We start from the raw sequence: 20,086 nt of genomic DNA on the forward strand, positions 1-20,086 counted from the left end.
TAGCTGTAGCTCCATTGCTGTAGTAATTATTGTTAAACACCGTGTCACTACTTTTAATGTATTCATGCAAAACGTCAATAGAAGAATATCCTGTTAGCTTACTTTATGCAAAAACTGGGTTCTTTAATGCTCCTATCAGGGTTTATTTATTATGAAAATAGATTAGATGTGGGCCTAAAAGGTTTTGGCTGCTTTGGAGGCGCTAATCACTACGCAGACTACGTAAAAGAACAGCTAATGTACATTTTTACCTAACTGTTAGTGCATTTTAACTGACTTTCAAATAAGAAATATCAACGCCACAATGCTTAATCTGCTCAGATGGTCTCATTAAATAATCCACCTAAATCTGAACATGACTTTGCCTTCTTACTCACCCTGCTGTAATATTAATTTATTAGGCCTCAGATTATCTTGCAAGATTCACCATCTTGCACGTGTTTCCACTCCAGTGATTTCATTTGCCTTTGGGTTGTATGGGCGCCACATGGCTGTTTGTCTTTAGAGGGAAAAATATATTAAATACACAAAAAATCTATTTTTACTGGGGCTGTGAGAACTTAAAAATGGACGCTTTAAAACGACAAACCGTGCCCGCTCCATTACGAGCCTTCTGTTTATCGTAAATATTTGGAAATGATCGGGTAAAAAAACACGACCATGGCTACGCCTCCACTGCACGTTTCAGCCAATAGCGTCGAGACTCTTTTAAAGGTGTCAAGGGGCACGCGGTGGAGTCTCACTTCCTGGTTGAAGATGGCGGATGAGAATGAGACAGCACCGATGCCGGAGAAAGAAGATGTAGAGGATCACGCACACTGCAGCGACTGTGAAAATGAAGAGCACCACTTTGACGATGGGTAAGGAGGCAGGCTTACTCGGTCGGTGGCGTAAAATACGTCACGGCTCTGGAGATTTTAACAAAATTAACTTAAACTAAACCTCGGTGAGCAGTCGGGATAGACGGCCATCCTTCGACGTTGTCCAGCCCATTTTCTTTCATCCTATTGGTTAGTAGCAACGTTCGCTTGCTTGTTCTTTCATCCGATTGGCTGAGAAGGATGTCTTTTCCAAATATAGGCTGGACTTAGCGTTTTCCTAAGTATATGGTTAGAAAGGAGAAAGCAAAGTGCGTTTAGAAGCCAATTTTACGCCAAGACGCATGTTTCTGTTACTCATAAAACTTGCAGAAAAAATAAACTTTTAACTAAATTGATAGTTTCCGGTGTTCTTCGCATGCCGTTGCTGTGTTGACGGTAAATGATGCAAATCACGTTTGCGCCAGTTGACATGTAGCGTATTAGCTTGCATGCTAGCGTACCTGGCATTGTCTGTGTGTGTGTGGATTCGGTGCAAGATCAAAAGTGAAACAAGCACAAACGTGCATGCAAAAAGCACTCAGCTTAAACATAATATACCTGGGCCCCGGCGTTGTGAAGTGAGGGCTTTGAATTCCCTCTTTAGTCACAGAATTGTTCACGATCTTAAAGCAGCCTAGCTCGGTTGCTCTTACTCAGTACAAGCTTTGATAGAAACCCTGTTTTTGTTTTTTTTCTTATTGTATTTTTTTTTTTAAAGAGAGAAGTGGTGTCACATTTGAAACCGCGTGTCCGCAAAGCAGCTGACCTTTGTTTTTAGTAGAACAAGTGGAATAAGAATGCGTCTCTGTAAGATAGTTTTCGCAAACATCTGATCACTAACTGGAGGAAATCTGACTCCACAGCCACGCGTTTCCGTTTTTAGAGACACAAAGAAGCGAATAAAGCGAAATAAAGAGAAATAAATTAACCTAATGTTGCAGAATTCTACCTCAAACCCACGTTGCTGTATGGCTAAAGTAGGGTGACCATATTTTGATTTCCAAAAAAGAGGACACTTGGCTCAGTCATGAAGGACTTGCTTAAAGAAACATATTTGATATATTTCAAAGATTCCTTCTCTGTGCAGTTAATGGATTGTGAATTGTAAACTATGTCATATAGGCTTTTACAAGTCAAGAAGTGCAAAAAAAAACTTAAAAGCCCCTGAATTAAATAATGGTACAGAAATAATGCCTCATCTCTATAAGAAAAATTACCAGTACTGGGTCTGTACGAGTGAAATTTCTTTTGCAGTTCGTCTGAAAAGATGGACTTGCGCTTTGGGATCTTTTAAACAGTTGCTGTGCGCTGTCTGTCCCGTCTGTGAGCGCAGAACAACTCAGAAAGCAGCAGTTTGGGGATGATGTCACACACATGGGTCCTCTATTGGAATATAGGAAAACCCGGCCTTTTTTTATCAATCTCAAAAATCCCCCCGGACAGAACGTGAAAAGTGGACATGTCCGGGGAAAAGAGGACGGTTGGTCACCCTAGCTAAAGTGAAACATATTCCCCTGCAGGTCTTTGAACCTTCCTGCACTCAGAAACAATTGTTTGGCCCCTTAACTGCTCTACCCTGTTGAAATGGAAAGTGGGAGAACAAACCATTGAATGTTTTGTTGTCCATTGTTCCAGTCACTTGCTGGGCTCTTGTACATACAGTACATAAACACACACGCACAGATACTCTTCTTCTAGATGTCATCTGATTCACCATCTGTGCTGGTGTTTCAAATACAGGCCGCGTACTGGCCTGCATTTCTCCCCTCTTGGACACTAATGAGATTATCCTGTGTAAGTATGTTGCCAGAAGATGAAGTAGCTGGCTGGAGATATGTGGCTTTTCTGGTTGGAGCAGATCAGAAGAGAGGGTTATTCTGAAAATCTGCACTCACTTCTAAACATCCTGCAAACAACTTGGGAATTTCTGTATGTTTTAGCTGAAGGACTGGTTTTATTGTGTTTTTAGCTGCCCTAGAGCTACATCTCTTGTTGTTAGTTTAAACACACAGCTACTCCTCGGCTAACAAGGCTTTGCATCAGCAATGAAATGTAAATTGTGTTGGAATTGTCGGTGATTTAATAAGCTTGGGTGTTTAAAAGCAGATCGCAGAAAATAAATTTCCACCATGATTTTCTTTTCTTCTGAGATCAGTCTTAAAAAGGATGCCATCTATTTCTGTCCTGTTCCAGTGAGAGGGGTCTTGGGGACGACACTGGCGCCAAGAAGAAGAAAAGGAAGCAGAAGAAGAAGAAGAAATCTGGTGCCACAGAAGCAGCTCAGGACCCCCTTGCCAAGGCATGAATTTATGCATTTCTGTCTTAATGCGTTATAAACCTAACCTAAAAGGAAAGGAGAAACGGTCCAGTTAAGGTGTAAACTACTAAAATCACAGTTTAGATACAGAATGGTTAAAGACTGTTTAGATAGGATCGACTTCTGTTTGTTGTTGTCTTGTTTGATGTATATTTGTGTTTACTTCCCAAACAGGTGAATTCGTTGCCAGCTGATAAGCTACAGGAGATCCAAAAGGCCATTGAACTGTTCTCTGTTGGCCAAGGTCCAGCCAAAACCATGGAGGAGGCCACTCGGAGGAGTTACCAGTTCTGGGACACACAGCCTGTGCCCAAACTAGGTATGGTTACAGATGGCGTAGTTCTGTATTTCATGCCAATATGTAGCTTATAGGTCAAATCTTTAGAGGTTGATAAAAGAATGTTTTTGTTGTTGTTTTGGGGGTTTTTTTCTGCATGTGGACAAAAGTGGGCTTACACAGATGGTCAGTTAACACAGAGTGAACAGAAGGGAAAAAAGGCTTGTGCTTATGACTCAAGTATGCAAAAGCTCGGTACAACAGCATTATTTTGCAATCTGTTGGTGAAATGTGCCTGGAATTGATGATTAGGCATGGTTATGAGGAAGCTGCACATCTATTTCTCTCATTTCAATATACCGCAGATGTGCTCTTTTTGTTTGCAATCTGGTGAATCGGGAGGTCATTTGAGTACACTGACCTCATTTCATGTTCAAGTATCCAGTTTGAGATTACTTGACCTTTATTATATGACATGGTAGCCTACTGGAAACAGCCATCAGAAGATGGGTACACTATGGTCATAAAGGGAATCACACTGTCAGCAACAGTACTCAGGTAGGCTGTGGTGTTTAAATGTTGTTTTATTCTGAGGGGCCCAATGTGACCAAGGAAGCTTTCCCCACACTGTTGCTTCACTGCCAGTATCCTGAGCTGTTGGCAACATAAATCTATGCCGAACTCTGACCCTACCATCCGAATGTCACAGCAGAAATTAGGACTATTTTTCCTGTCTTCTGTTCTGCAGTTTTGGTAAGCTGAATTTTAGTCACAGTCTCCTGTTCGTAGCTGACAGGAGTGGCACCCACTGTAGTCTGCTTGAAGGTTTGACTGTTGTGCATTTAGAAATGCTTTGCTGCATAGTTTTGTTGTAACAAGTAGTTAATTGAGGTCCTGGTGCTTTTCTATCAGCTCAAAGGAGTCTGGCTCTATGCTCCTTTGACATCATCAAAGCGTTTTCTCCCAAATAACTCACTGGATATTTTCTGTCCATTCTCTGTAAGTCCTAGAGATGGTTGTGGGGATAATCAGTAGTAGATCAGCAGTTTCTGAAATATTCAGACCAATCCATCCAGCACCAACAACCATGCTACAGTCATAGTCACCTAAATCGCCTTTCCTCCCTATTTTAATGCTTGCTTTGAAATTCAGCAGGACATCTTATCAATGTCTACCTGCCTACGTGCACAGAGTTGCTGTCAGGTAAAGGGCTGATGAGAGATTTGCATAAATGTTGGGAATGTGTACCTAATGAGGTGGCCAGTGGATATGTGCCATTGCTTCCTGGTCTTCTAAGAGTGACGGTCTAAAAGAGTGTATATCATTTGCAGGTTTTTGTGCTTTGTCAGACTTCTGTTTACTTTTCCTTCAGGGGAGACGGTGACATCACACGGCTCCATTGAACCTGACAAAGACAACATTCGAGAAGAGCCCTACAGCCTCCCGCAGGGCTTCAGCTGGGACACCCTCGACCTAGGGAACCCCGCTGTGGTACGAAAGCATATAAACACTCACAGCAAGCATGCACAGGAGGAATTTGTCTTTCAGTAACAAAGTCCTGGACTCGTGGTGCTTTGCACTACATTTTGTTAAGAAACTAGTGTTTTGTTTTTTATTCCAAGTTTGTCCTCTCAGTAATTATGTGACTGTTTATGCAGAAGTGCTTGTTGTTTGGTCAGAGTGTAGTAGCAGTCCAATCAGAAACTTTGTCCTTTTGTCAAATGTTCATTGTAGAAATGTGGTTTTGTTTTTTAATTTGGTGCTCTTGACTTTTTAAGATGACTCTTATTCTTTTCTTCTCTCTACAACCAGCTCAAGGAGCTTTACACCCTTCTCAACGAGAACTATGTTGAAGATGATGATAACATGTTCCGATTTGACTATTCTCCTGAGTTCCTGCTCTGGTAATTTCTCATATTTAAATATTGTTCAAATATTAATACAAGTGCATAGAAATGTGTGGCATTTTTCACTGACCTTGTCCTCCTCAGGGCCCTGCGACCTCCTGGCTGGTTGCCTCAGTGGCACTGTGGAGTGAGGGTTAACTCCAACCAGAAGCTGGTTGGCTTTATCAGTGCCATTCCTGCCACCATCCACATCTATGACATGTAAGTAAACAGAATAGTTTGGGGGGAGTCGGTATGTTATTCTCCGTCCATTATTTACTTCCCGATGGAACTTGTTTTGTTTCTATTACTGGCCTATGACTAGTATTTCTAATAGATTGTATTCAGTGTGTTATTGAAATAAATAAATGTCTCATGATTGTTTTGTTTTTTCTGCTTTAGAGAGAAGAAAATGGTTGAGATTAATTTCCTCTGCGTCCACAAGAAGCTTCGCTCCAAACGAGTCGCTCCAGTTCTGATCAGAGAGATCACCAGACGGGTCAACCTGCAGGGAATCTTTCAGGCAGTGTATACTGCTGGAGTGGTACTACCCAAACCTGTGGGCACATGCAGGTGGGTGGGACAGGGATATTTTCTAACCCCAAGCCCTAGGGTTAGATTTCTTTCACTGCTTAAATTGGTACTTAATGACGTTTCCTTCGTGCAGGTACTGGCATCGCTCTTTGAACCCTCGAAAACTAATTGAAGTGAAGTTTTCCCATCTGAGCAGGAACATGACTATGCAGCGGACCATGAAGTTGTACCGCTTGCCAGAGGTTGTTGGCGACTAACACAAATTTTCAGTCACTTTAGAAATCGCCTCTTTCTTCCAGCATGTCTTTTAATGTATTCGTCCTTGTCATCGCTCTTTCAGGCCCCAAAGACTTCTGGTCTGCGGCCAATGACCAAGAAGGACGTGCCCGTGGTGCATCGCCTCCTCCGTGAATATCTGAGCCAATTCAACCTGGTGCCAGTCATGAATCAGGAAGAGGTGGAACACTGGTTGCTGCCCCAAGAGAATATTATTGACACTTATGTGGTGGAGGTAAAGAATCCAGAAAAAATCTTTGAGGGGAAAAAAAACCCCTTTAAAATTCTCTCCAAGTAACTAAGGGTTACTTTGTTGTCATTACAGAATGATGGCAAAGTGACAGACTTCCTGAGTTTCTACACTCTGCCCTCTACCATTATGAATCATCCTGTGCACCGCAGTCTAAAAGCGGCATACTCCTTCTACAATGTGCACACCACCACCCCCCTGCTCGACCTGATGTCTGATGCCCTCATCTTGGCCAAATCGGTGCATGTTCAATCTTTCAAAACATGTTCTCTGAAATGTTTACTTTCAAAAACCTAATAATTTTTCCTGTTTCTTTATTCAGAAAGGGTTTGATGTCTTTAATGCACTGGATCTAATGGAAAACAAGACTTTCTTGGAAAAGCTTAAGTTTGGCATCGGTGATGGGAATCTACAGTATTACCTGTACAATTGGAAGTGTCCCAGCATGGGGCCGGAAAAGGTGCGTTTCTGAAATGACTTGTTTCTTTTAAAAGATTTCATTTTGGGCTTTTTGCCTTTTTAGTGACAGGTTTGCAGTGAAGAGTAGACAGGAAATGGGGGATAGGGGCAAAGTGCTGCAGGTTGGCAAATGTGGGCTGCTGCATTCCTGTCATATGGGCACCTGCTGTAGCACAAATATAAAACTATCTTAAGGGAATTTTAATGTTTCAGGTTAATTTACCAAAAGATATAATTGTTGTCTGTATTAATTTTGGGTATAAATTGTTCTGGTATCATTTAGAGATGGACCGATCCGATATTACGTATCGGTATCGGTCCGATACTGACCTAAATTACTAGATCGGATATCGGAGAAAAATAAAAAATGTAATCCGATCCATTAAATATCACGAAAGCACCTCACAAAACTTGCAACACGCCGTAACTCACCTCAGAACGTTAGCACGTCGGAGCAGTATGCATCACGTGATAGAGCGGCTGTGGCATGCGGGACCTGTGGTCTGGATAGCATTTGGAGCTTCGCTAGCAACCCGGCATTTCATCTCCGACAAAGTTATCCCCGAGAGAAGTAAAGCAAGTGTGTAAGTCCATCTCTGAATGTTTGTAAAGCATTCCTGCGTTAAGCTTAACGAGCGACTGCCTCTCACTCTCCGGCTGCTACTTCAATCATGAAACTGCTTAATGATCAGCTGATCGGCTTTTCTGTCGCGAGTCCGTCTCTCTGGTTTGTTTTTGGCCCACTTCGCACCAGAAAGAGGAAACCAGCGGATAAACAACAGCAGCACGTTTAAGCTTGATCAGCTGTTGTTAGAATGTATTTAATATTAATTTCTACTCGAGGATCTTTTTCTACGTAGCTGACGGCTGGTAACTGTGCAGTGGCGGATCTAGCAAAGTTTAGCCAGGGGGGCCGATAGGGCATTAACAGGGAAAAGAGGGCACAAAGACATACTTTTCTTTCTTATTCTCATTTAAAATGTCTAGCTTTTAATAAATAATTATCCGAATCTTACACCCAAAGTTTTAATTTGATGTAAAATGAATAGAAGTCAATTAGTGTATATAGTGACTATTAAGTCTAATATATATACCCTAGTAAGCTATAGTACTTTTTCCTTTGGGAAGGTACCATCTGTGCAGTCTGCAATTTTGTTGAAGAAAGATGTTGAATCTATTTAATATTTCTTGAAAAATAATTGATTTCTGTGCATTTTTTTTCACACTGCATCAAATTAATGTTGATTACGTTGATTAAGCATCATGAGGTGGAGCGTGAGGGGTGGTTCCCTATTTTTTATTTATTTATTTTTGTTGTTGCTGGGAGTTGGAACCCTATTAGTTAGGTTGCTTAATATTTATGCTAAGTACTCTTTAAAATACCAGAATAGGGAGGATGGTGTAGGTTTGAGTTTATTAGATTGATCAGTATTGCTGAACTATGAAATATTTTTTTTGCATATAGGTATAACAGAATAGCTTTAGTGTAGTTGTTGTTTTAAACTTGAGTATGAACTCATACAAAATGCAGCAAGATATTTAAAAAACAGTTTTGTTGATTAAAAAACACTATATCGGATTCATATCGGTATCGGCAGATATCCAAATTTATGATATCGGTATCGGTATCGGACATAAAAAAGTGGTATCGTGCCATCTCTAGTATCATTGTGCTGCTCACATAAGTATTTGCTTTTTATGGTTGTTCATGCAAGAGACTGTTTAACCTGTCACTGCAGTTGGATTCACACTTGTATTGCAGTTTTGTTTGTGGCATCATGTATTTTATTTAATTTTTTTAAAGGCTAATTGTTCATGTCTTTGTCATGCATCTAGCTTTTCTGTTACATTTTCATCCAGTCTCATGCAGTACTACTACAGATGCCTTACATGTGCCATAGTGACTCCTGCACAAACCCAAGCTACATTTGTGACTGTTTTCATAACGGCTCAGTTGCTTCTTTTCCAGGTGGGATTGGTTTTGCAGTGACATCCCTTCTAATGCAGAAAGCAAGTGGCACCATCAGGTGAGGAGGTGGCACAATCGCACTGGCCACCTGACAGATGAACTGATGACCTCCTACTTTAAGAATGGAAACCCACCGCCCATTTTTACTTTTTGACCTTTTGAACTTTGACCTGCACTACCGCTGCCAGGCAGGGAGGCAGGGGGGAGTCTTCAGCTCTTCCCTCCTTCCTCGATCACATGGACCTTAAGCCATTGTAGTTACCATCCCAAACAACTGTACATCTGAAAGCTGTCTTGATTGTACCATACACACACTCACAAGAACAGTTTGCACAGGTTACTGGATACCAAACGCTCATTATTGGTGACAAAGCATACCGTATGTGTAAATAATGTCAAACATAACTGCGAATTACACCCTAACGCATACAGACTAGAGCCTACTGTTTGTTGGAAGTGCTTTTTGCAACTACAATAATTCTGTCATCCTTAAGTTTTAGAGATGAAAATCAAAAGGATCAAAATTATTTTAAAGAGAAAACGGCTGAAAAGGTGAGATAATAAATACCAAAAGTGTACACAAGAATAAGGGCTTCTGTTTTAGAGTTTCCTTGTCAACCGTTTTTTGTCGTTTGTATTTTGCTCATCAGAGTCGGTTCTGGCAGTAATGGAGGCATTTGAGCAAAGCTTGAAGATGAATTCCAGAGAAGGCATTTATTTTCTGGAGTTTCTTGTCATTAACTTTCTTCGCCACAGCTTGCTGCACTAACTAGAACCCAGTTACACAGACTGATTAACAGTTCAGACAAAAAAGTCAATCATTTTCTACGTGGTTAGACTGCAATGGAGAGGTTTAAGGCATTCTGATCAACATTTATAAGCAGGGATACAATTTATAAGGACACCTTAAGTTCACAGGGCTCCAGTTGCAAAATCCACCTTAAGAAGTCCTTCGATTTGGCTCTCACTGTATACAAGTCTTAAGGGCAAGGGTTTTTTTAAGCTCAGTATGCAGATTTTGCTTGAGGGAACCACACAGGATGTCTTAAAGAGTCAAAAACTTGATGTATAAATGTTGCAAACTGTAATAGACCATAAACAGTTGGAGACAAGTTTACATATTTGATGAGCTGACATCACTGATAAGGTACTTTTCCCTGCTACAAGTCCACAATATTATTAACAATCATAAAATTTTGCACCTCACACATCATATTTAGCTTACACTGACCATGCCATTAGGTGGAGTAGGTGGGTGTTGGAATTGGACCTGTGAACAGCAGTCTGGACTTGCAAGACCTGCAGCGTGGATGGATGATAACTGGGGAAATGCCCCAGTTAAAATATTTTGTAAAATGTTGGTTCTATTTGCAAACGGATGTAAAAAAGAAAAAAGAATAAAAAATGAATGGTGCAGGAAATGCATGAAAATATGTAGATGTTTCTTTTAGGGTTGGAAGGGTGTAGAGCAGGGGTCGGCAACCCTGGGCACGCGTGCCACAGTTGGCATGCGAAGGGTTAAGTGATGGCAAGACCATAGCTGGACTGGCCACCGGGCATACCGTGACTTGATGGATTTTTTTTTTTTTTTTTTTTTTTTTTTTGGTAACGGTATAAACAATGAAATTGGTGGATTGGTCAGATGCTGGTCGGTGTGTAAAAAAAACAAAAAAAAAACAACTAACTCATTTGTTTGGTGGTGGCAATGCGGAGCCTCCACAGATTCATTAAGTGGTGGAGGCCAGCAGGTGGATGAGAGAAAGGGGAGGCAGGAGAAGGAGAGACCCGAGGCGGCCGCCGGTCCGAGTGTCAGGTGAACTGAACTTCAGGTAAGAAGTTATGACCTGCAGTCTGTCTGGGTCAGATATGAACCAAGTTTAGGTGTAGTTTATTTTCGTTGTGCTGACTTTTTACAGACAGTTACAATAACTCGTACTGCGTGCTAGCTATACAGCTGGGTGGGTGCTATGATGTTACTGATAGTGAACTTTAATTCACAAGCTTAGTAGAGTTGCCAACCATCCCATACAAAGATGGAATCGTCCCGCATTCAGAGAAAATATTAGGCGTTTGGTGTTGAGCTGAGAAGGGACGCAGTTTGTCCCGGACTTCAGCTAGAATGGAAAAAGGCACAAAGGTGGATTTATTCTGTTACTCTGCACAGCTGCCTCTTCTCTCCCCTGTTGCTGCTTCAATCATGAAACTGATCAATCATAAGCTTTTCTCTCTTGTTTGTTTATCGCCCACTTTGCGCCAGAAAGAGGAAACCGCCGGATGTCGCGCTAAACAACAGCAGCACGTTTAAGCTTGATCAGCTGTTGTTAGAATTTATTTAATATTTCTTTCTAGTAGCTGATGTTTGCTGGAGCCACAGCTGTAAACCTGCTGGTCATGATATCGGTTTGGATATCTGGTGAGAGGGAAACATGAAGATGAAACCAGGAGATGTCCTTACTGGATGGAGAAACAAGTTTACCTTTTAGGTGACATGAATGAGTTGAAGGGTTGGGTTGAATATTAACAAACATGCCATATTGGCCCAGTTTATTTCTCTTATCATTGTTGTGAGGAGACCATAAATAGCGTTTGTATTTTCTGTTGTACAGTTCATTTGCTATTGTGGAGTTCTTGTTATGGATAAAAAGTGTCTTTTTTTTTTTGTTTCAAAACAGCTGATAACTATTCGCTGATAGCTGCCAACATCTGTGAACAAATATTCTATAAAGTGGTTCTATATATTGTGTAACTGTTCATATAGAGCGTTATTAAATTTATTGCTAATGCAATCATATGGCACATTGACCTCTGAGGAAATTTTAAATGGCACTTGTCATCAGAAAGGTTGCCTACCCCTGGTGTAGAGCTAACTGTGAGGTTTTGGTAAAGTCTGATTAAATGGGTGTTAAATATAGCTGTACTTAAATAATTTCCTCCCCAAATACACAAATGAGGGTTTTAAGAAGCTTTGAAACATCACACAATGTTCCTCGGCAAATAAGTGTTTTTTAAACATTTAATAAAATGTCTAAGCTAAGCCGGAGCGAGGAATTCTGTAACTGCAAAGGTGGAAGGTGTTTACCTTCTAGGCAACTTTTTAAAACCTTATTACGCAGAGACAGCCCAATTGTAAGATAATTTATTAGCATTATTGTAAGGTCCTTACCTTACAATGTAAAGCGCCTTGAGAAAACAGTTTGTTTTTGTTTTGTTTTTTTGTTTTTTTAATAGTTAATTTAATCAGTGGTTTAACACAAGTAAAACACTGCAAAGAGATGTTGTGGATCATGTACACTACCCTGCTGAAAAGACAAATTTTATGCTTTGGCCATGGAACTTTTACAAATAAGATGAACACTGCTTTATGTGAATAAAGCAGCAGCAAAACACAAGGACGATAAAAGCAGCAGCAATAAAAACGTAATAAATTCATTAGGACACAGTAAATTTCAACTTAAAAACATAATAAACACCAAAGGAAGCTGTCACGTTGAACTTGACGATAATTGGTCGAAATATAATAACGCGTCCCAAAAGGGAGATTCTGATTGGGCAGTTTCGCCAACTGTCAGTTATGTGGGCGGTACTGATCCGAGCTGTTAAGTAAAGGCTCTGGTTTTTGATGGAACCCAATGAGGAAGTGAACGCCGTGACTGTGCCGAGTGGCTTGGGAAGGGGCGCAATAATGATCGCTGTGAGCATTATTTGTGCGGCGATTGTCATATTTTTATTACATTATGTCTTCGGCGGCCGCGGGCCTGATCCCTTTGAGAAGGACACTCGTGAACCGCTAAAGAAGAGAGTTTACGACAAGAAAGAGAAAAATAAAGTGCTGAAGCAAGGTGAGTGAAAGGTCCATTACACGCGGAGTTATGCAGGTCAAGTGTCAGCCTTTGCATTTGAACTATTCAAGTCAACTATTTGACTCATTCTTATTTATATTTGTTTGTGGATGTTTATAAGTCAGCAGACAGATGCTTAGCCAGAACTGAAACTGGAAGTTGTTGTAAATTGTGCTAATTTCATGCACTCCTCATATAAACATATATAAATAGATATAAGATGAGATCTGTGGGTTTGGAATGGACGTTGCAAAGTTTATAAAAGTGCAAGATTCCTTTGGTACTTTTGCCAAACCAAGACTGCAAAAAAAAAGGGAGCAGCCTAAAAATCTCAGATAATCTCTGCACAAATAAAAAAAGGAAGAAGGAAATCTGGACAAAAACTGGAGATCACAGTCTACAAATTTACAATAAACATTACTTGGATATTTTATGTTATTACATTGGGAAAAAATATGAGGAAAAAAAGTACTACAAAAATGTGTAAATGTCATACTATAAACTAATAAATAAGTCACAAAAAATAGTTTTTTACCCCTCAAGGTTAGAATCCTATAAATATACCCAGTCTGCTGATTTTTTTTTTTTTTTTTTTTTACCCCATTAAGCTTCCCATTTTATTTGGTTTGAGAAATTGTAGTTATATAGTAGCCTGAATACACCATGGTATGAAAGTGAGCAAAACAGAATATCTGGAGTTTTTGTGAATCTGACACCAATTATGTTTTAAAATGATTCTTATTGGTAGTGCATGACTAGGATTCTCCAATTTATTACTGTTATACTAAAACCATGCTGGTGATTGAATGGTTTGTTTCCACTTCTTTAGGTTTTGTGGCCAATAGAGTACCGGAGAATCTGGATGCCATCGTCATCGGCAGTGGGGTTGGTGGGCTCGGACTTGCCGTGCTGCTTGCAAAAGTTGGAAAAAGGGTTTTGGTTCTGGAGCAGCACAGCCGGGCCGGAGGATGCTGCCACACGTTCACTGAGAAGGGCTTTGAATTTGATGTTGGTGAGATCAGTGACTCGTGTTACCTTATTATTCCCTAAAATTAAAATATATGTATTTTTTAAAGAGGAGAGAAGATTTGACAGTTTTTGTAATGATGATCTTTGGTTCGGTGAATACTTTTCGATCTCGATTAAGGGCTCTGAAGTCTCCTCTCTGTGATCTACACAATCATCCCACAGGAATCCACTACATTGGCGAACTGTTGGACCACAAGCCGTTTCGATGCATGCTGGATCAGATGACCAATGGACAGCTGGAGTGGGAACCCCTGGAGAACCCATTCGATCACGTTGTGCTGGGACCTCCAGAAAACCGCCGCCAGTACCCCATCTACAGTGGCAGGACTCGCTTCACAGATGAACTGAAGAAGTGTTTCCCAGGAGAGGAAAAGGCTATTGACGAGTTCATGAAGCTGGCCAAGGTAGAATCACAGTTTAGTTTGTGCATCTGCAACTTAGTGACTTTTATTAGCATTGCAAACGTATTTTTTGAGTAATAAGTAGGCTCATATTTTATTGGGTGGACCTTTATTCGTTATTCCAGCATGTGAAGACCTTTCCTCCTGGGAACTATGTGTTTATGCACTTTTATTAGCCAACATCTGTGGATGTTGCACAGATAATCAGCTGATAACTCAAAGGTCAGATTCATGAGGCAGCATCTTTTTTTTTTTTTTTTTAGCTGCAACATTACACAACTTCACTCAGACTGAGTTGCGCCAAAGTTTGCCCTTCGGCATGCAAATACAGGAGCAGTTTTTCCTTGGTGCTTTTGGAGGGCACACTTTTTAATTAACCTTCTTCTTCTCAATCGCTTTAAGTTATGCAAACAGTCTTTGTGTCTCTGGTTCAGATCTTTTGAAACGTATAATAATAGTTTCTCTCACAAGGGATTTTTCTAAGAGACTCTTTATCTTTCTTGGAACCGTGTTAGAGTTAACTAACTTCTCCCAACAGATACAGCTCAATATTGTAAAACTGATCATTTTTGCAGTACTTTTGGTCTATTTTACTCCACAAAACAAAGTGATCCATTTTTGGGAAATTAGAGCATATCAAATATTGATAGCAATAACAATACATTATTAATTTATCATAACATTTTATGGAGTAATAAGGAAAGGTGCACTTGGACTGGCCTCATGGCACCTTATGGCCAAGTTTTTATGGCCTTATGGCACCACCCATCTGTTTCACAAACATACTTCTTACATTTGTCCATTCTGCTGTAGAAGTATAGCCAGGAATATATTTCCTTGCTGTTGCCACATGATATGTAATGAGTATGAATATTATGTAAATTTAGTGATAATTTAAAAATATTTAATTATCACTAAATGTATGTAATTTGTAATCACAGGAGACAAGACTACTTTGCTTACACTTTTTTCCACTGTGTGTTTCATGTTCAGAAAACTGGAAACGGAGTTTGGTTCCTCGCTCTTCTGAAGATTCTCCCTCTCCCGCTGGCTAAGTTCCTGGTTCACACCGGCCTAGTCAGGCATCTGTCTTTCTTCTTCAAGATGGCTCCCCGCAGCCTTACAGATGTGGTCAACGAGCTGACAGAGAACAAGGACCTCAGGGCTGTCTTCAGCTACATCTTTGGCACCTATGGTGAGAACCAGCTATGGTTTTAGTGGTGTAATCAGATCAGTTCTTCGCTATGCTGCTCTCACTGTTGGTTTCCATCTCTGATCTGCAGGTAAAATTCCCAAAGATGCCAGCTTTGCCATGCACAGTTTGCTAGTCACCCACTACCTGAATGGCGCCTGGTACCCTAAAGGCGGAGCTAGTGAGATCGCCTACCATATGATCCCCATCATTGAAAAGGCAGGGGGCGCTGTTCTGGTTCGAGCTCCAGTCAATCGCATCTTATTCAATGATGCCAAGGAAGCTTGTGGTGGGTCCTCAGTTTCTCTACACACAGTTAGCTCAACATCCCACAGAGGAGGTGATTCACTGTGTTTGTGTTTTATGGTTTCAGGTGTCAGCGTAATGAAAGGTCAGGAGGAAGTACACATCCATGCTCCTCTGATCATCTCTGATGCTGGCATTTTCAACACATACCAGAAGCTGATTCCTAAAGACCTCCAGACCATGCCAGGTAAGAAAGGACTTTATTTGAAGGAACATTGAAGAAGTTTTTGACAGGAAAGTGGCAAGATAGTGGACACTGTCTTTGCTAAGCTTCAGGCTCACTCCTATAAACAGTCAGCTTGACTGGTCATATTATAATAAGCAGGTGTCAACTGAAAGACCTCCCAAACCACACATCACACTCACCACTGAACTGTTTGCTCTAGTTACAGTGTCACACTGTGTTTACCACAAACAAAGATAGATGCCCATGTGCAGTCCCCACTCTTTCTCAGCAGTCTACCTGCTTTTATACATATAACATTGGACAAGTTACCCAAGAGAGCAAGAGAGAGAGGGAGCTCAGTTTTAAGAGAAGCCATCTCAGATTTTTTGCAATTTAATCTGGATTACCTTCCCTCTGAGCATAGTCGACAAATAGTGAGGTCTTACTATCACCCAGTACTGACAATAACTGTGATATTTAAAAAAATATATATAAATATCTTATTACAAATATAACTTAACTAACATAACTTTTGGCACAGCTTTCAAAACATAGACTTACAGCATGATAAAAGGTCATAGGGTTAGCAGACTGTGGACTTGTGTGAGCACAGTGGCCGGGGATGAGATCAAATTCCTGCCAGAGTTGGCTCAGTCTGCTCCTGGGTCCAGTTACAGTTGAGGAGGTAAAGTTGATCAGGGCTCCAACAGACTTGTAACTGTAACTAAGGATTTTCTTTATTCTGATCAATTAGAAAGCCCCAACATAGAAAAAACATCTTGCTAACAGTTCCTTTATTTGTATGATTTGCAGCCTAAACCCTGGATTTTCCTAACTAAAACACCAGCGTGTCATGATATAAAACGGAGAAAAGTACCCAGCCCTCACATTTGAGAGGATAAATTTAAGAGATAAGTAAATAACAAAGTTCCTTGTTCGCCCTTTGCTGATTGAGTCACTGAGTAATCATGTCAGCACTCAAAGACCTTAAAGAATAAGTACTGATGCTGATGCACAGTGCTACTTGTTGCAGTACTTGTTTTTCCCTCTAATCAGGGGAATGACTCATGCTTCTAACATCAGTTTTATATTGCTGTGATCTGTTTGTAAAGCTGTACTGTGTGCTGTGCCTCTGCTGCCTTCCAGCTATCCAGAAGCAGCTGAGTATGCTGAAGCATGGTGAAGGTGGTCTGAGCGTTTTCATGGGTCTGAATGGGACGAAGGAGGAGCTGGGCCTGAAAGCAGACAACTACTGGATCTTTGCTGAGAACAATTTCGATGAACTGTATGATGTCAAGCTTTTGTTTTCATTCCTTTTACAATTAGGACCAAATATAGACTTTGGTATTTATAGCCAAATCAGAATATTACAGCATAATAATGAGATACACAAGTATAAAATCTTACCTGTACATTTTTTTTGCCACAGCAAGAAAGTATCAGAAATGTCTGATTTTTCATGGTGAATGATAGAGAGAAATGTTCAGAATGCAGATGTTGCAGATGCCTAAAGGTAGTTTTTGGTCCAGTCCTTAATGTCAGTATAAATTCAGAAGAGTCTCTTATTTGTATTTTTTTTAAGGGCTGTGAATTATATGAAGAAAGACAGAGAAGAGGCAGCAAAAAATGTACCTCTCCTCTTTGTCGCCTCTCCCTCAGCTAAAGATCCTACTTGGGAGGCGAGATCACCAGGTACAGAATCACAAAATCTCAACTCGATAGATTATTTTATTTTATTTTTTTCAAAAACAGTCTCATTTTTTCTTCACATTAGGGAAGTCTACTTTGAGTCTGGTCACTTTTGCCAAATATGAATGGTTTGAGGAGTGGAAGGATGGCAAGGTGACAAACAGAGGGCGCGACTACACGGAGCTTAAACAGGCATTCATTGACACCATTCTAGAAGTAGTAATGGATGTTTTCCCCAAGATCACCAGAGACAAGGTAAAAACTCTTCCCATGTAGCTTCTAGTAGATGGGTTTAATGATGGAATTTGGCACTTATGTATTATATAAAGCAAAACTTCGGTTGCAACCACCTTATTTATATAACTTAATCAAGAATGCACTCAACAGCTATGGCCTTTGGCTCCTAAAAATAAGCTCTAGGAACATCTGTCTTCCATTGCTTCAAACCCTCTCAGTGATGCAGAACATGCTTTCTTTTTATTGTGGCTGATCTCTCATGAATCGTGGTGGAGCAATTCTCCAAAGGGGAAGAATAGAAGTTTGTGTAAGAATTCTTTTATAATCTAAAATTCTCTGCTGCACAATTTGTTAATAATTGCTCATTTTGAACTGACCATCAAAGCAAAATCACCATTTTAAGACCACTTGTTGCTGAGTGTAGTTCACGAGTTTGATTATATCCCCACTTTATGTACACACCACCTGTTTATGGTGGGAAAGTTTCAAGGGTGGCTAAGAAGTCACATTGCAGAGCCGTATTAGTGAAGCCAAAAACAGATTGTTGTTGTTTTGTCAAAGAGTGACAGTGGTGTTGTATTGTGACAGATCTAAGGAGGGAATGGTTCAGGCTGCATAAAGTTGGAGGTTTGAAAAACAGCTAAAACATCTTTCTGAAGCCAAACAGTTCATGACTAATACAATTAGGACCTCTTTACACCACAACATCGGATTTGAATTCAAATAAACAATATGTTAAACAAGTGCAGACTTTCAGCTTTAAGCCAAAGGTTTTTGCAAACGTTTTTGCATTAACTGTTTCAGAGGCTCAGACATAATTAGATAATTGCCTGACAAGCAGTTTAATAACCAAGTGACTTCTGCTCCGTCGCAGATTGTGCAGATAAAAGATTTGGAACTAATTCCAAGGTGAACTTGTTTCGGTAGTTTTTCATTGGAACTCTTAATATCAGGTCACAAGTGAACGAGGTCGTCATTAGGCCAAAAAAACCCAACAAAATAAACCTATAAGTGAGATGGCAAACACTCACTGATAGTTTTCTTTTTCATTTGTACAAGGGAAAAGAAAAGTATGGAGAGAAACAGCTCATGATCCAAATAATACCACATTATCTGTCAGAGATGCAGCACTATCGCCGTATGGAACTGTATCACTACTTTTTATTAATAATGTGTCTGCTAATAATAACCCAAAGCATACTGCAAAAACAACCAAAGGGCTTCTCAAGGCAGAGAAATCGGACATTTTTCAAAAGCCAAATCAGTCACAACCCAACAGAGCATGATTTTTAGTAACTGAAGACATGCATTTTAGGTTAACTGGTGATCATCTATCTGTGTTAGCCCTGTAATAGATTAGTAACCTGTCCTAACCTGTAGTCCACCTCTTGGCCCATGACAGCTGGAAAATAGGCTCCAGCCAAGCTGTGACCCAGAATGGGATAAATGGAAGAAGACAGATGGATGGAAGCAGTCTTGAATTCCTAGTTAAATAGTTCTGTGCAGCCATATATTTGTTTTTTCTCCTTGTGCAGATTGAATACATTGATGCTGGTACTCCCATCACAAACACACACTACATCGGAGCCCCCAAAGGCGAGATCTATGGCGCAGATCACAGCATCAGCCGGTTCGACCCTGAGCTGAACATTACAGTGAGAGCTCAGACGCCACTGAAGAACCTCTATCTGACAGGTGTGTGTGAATCTGTGTGTTTAGAACATCCAAACATCCAGTCAGTGTGCTGTGATTTACTTTGCATGTATAACACTTGATGCCTTTGTTTCACAGGCCAGGATGTGTTTCTGTGCGGTTTCGCAGGTGCCCTCGCCGGAGCTCTCACTTGCGGCTCTGCCATTCTCAAGCGAAACCTCCATCTGGATACCATCGCCTTGGCAAAGAGGACAGCATTTATTAATACCAAGCTGAAAGGGGAGTAACTGCCTAACACCATTCAGCTGAGAGAGCGCTTCATGCAGCACTTAATCAGTGCTGTGACACTTTTGCTCATCAGTAACATTAAAATACTGGAAAGAGTTTAATCTTCCATAACACTTGGAGAACTCATATTAATTTACATTTCTCTTCCGCGGTTTGGTTAAGTTGTCTGTAATACCAGATTTAACATGTCTGAATAATGTGGTCCTTATAAAAGCCTACTTGTACTTACTCAGGCTTTAACACGACTCATGTAAATGCTTTGTGAGTCACAAAGACAGAATTAATATCCACTGTGTTGTGTGGTATTTTATGCTAATTTTCTTTTGCACATAATGTGCCTAATTATGACATATGTTTGATTTACTTTTTTTTTTTTTAAACAGTTCTTTCATTAAACATTAAACAAGGGGTGCAAATAATAAAATGGTTACAACTGTATCTCTGGTGCACTGTGTGTT

At 40.3% G+C, this 20,086-nt stretch overlaps 2 protein-coding genes across 2 annotated transcripts; both read left to right on the top strand.

Annotated features, from left to right (window-relative positions):
• Positions 1–645: 645 nt before the first annotated feature.
• nmt1a (N-myristoyltransferase 1a) lies at positions 646–10,005 on the top strand. The gene is made up of 12 exons (XM_005921886.3): positions 646–860; positions 3,054–3,159; positions 3,352–3,496; positions 4,827–4,945; positions 5,267–5,358; positions 5,446–5,562; positions 5,743–5,913; positions 6,008–6,116; positions 6,215–6,385; positions 6,476–6,640; positions 6,723–6,860; positions 8,829–10,005. Exons 1-12 carry the CDS (start codon positions 661–663, stop codon positions 8,847–8,849), a joined length of 1,554 nt encoding a protein of 517 aa, XP_005921948.3. The 5' UTR covers positions 646–660; the 3' UTR covers positions 8,850–10,005.
• A 2,426-nt stretch (positions 10,006–12,431) lies between these two features.
• On the top strand, positions 12,432–20,047 carry retsat.2 (retinol saturase, tandem duplicate 2). The gene is made up of 11 exons (XM_005921885.3): positions 12,432–12,667; positions 13,497–13,679; positions 13,859–14,100; positions 15,091–15,292; positions 15,381–15,578; positions 15,663–15,782; positions 16,908–17,046; positions 17,344–17,453; positions 17,536–17,705; positions 19,223–19,382; positions 19,479–20,047. Exons 1-11 carry the CDS (start codon positions 12,448–12,450, stop codon positions 19,625–19,627), a joined length of 1,893 nt encoding a protein of 630 aa, XP_005921947.1. The 5' UTR covers positions 12,432–12,447; the 3' UTR covers positions 19,628–20,047.
• Positions 20,048–20,086: the final 39 nt, after the last annotated feature.

The sequence above is a fragment of the Haplochromis burtoni genome, unplaced genomic scaffold (assembly GCF_018398535.1).
Source record: "Haplochromis burtoni strain Fernald_Lab_line unplaced genomic scaffold, NCSU_Asbu1 Contig_52, whole genome shotgun sequence".
NCBI classification, from domain to species: domain Eukaryota; kingdom Metazoa; phylum Chordata; class Actinopteri; order Cichliformes; family Cichlidae; genus Haplochromis; species Haplochromis burtoni.

Coding starts and splice junctions, on each gene's coding strand:
- nmt1a (XM_005921886.3), top strand. CDS start 661: ATGGCTACGCCTCCACTGCACGTTTCAGCCAATAGCGTCGAGACTCTT. Junction 5,359..5,445: donor TCTCCTGAGTTCCTGCTCTG/GTAATTTCTCAT, acceptor TGTCCTCCTCAG/GGCCCTGCGACCTCCTGGCT. Junction 5,563..5,742: donor ACCATCCACATCTATGACAT/GTAAGTAAACAG, acceptor TTTCTGCTTTAG/AGAGAAGAAAATGGTTGAGA.
- retsat.2 (XM_005921885.3), top strand. CDS start 12,448: ATGGAACCCAATGAGGAAGTGAACGCCGTGACTGTGCCGAGTGGCTTG. Junction 14,101..15,090: donor AGTTCATGAAGCTGGCCAAG/GTAGAATCACAG, acceptor TTTCATGTTCAG/AAAACTGGAAACGGAGTTTG. Junction 15,293..15,380: donor CTACATCTTTGGCACCTATG/GTGAGAACCAGC, acceptor TCTGATCTGCAG/GTAAAATTCCCAAAGATGCC.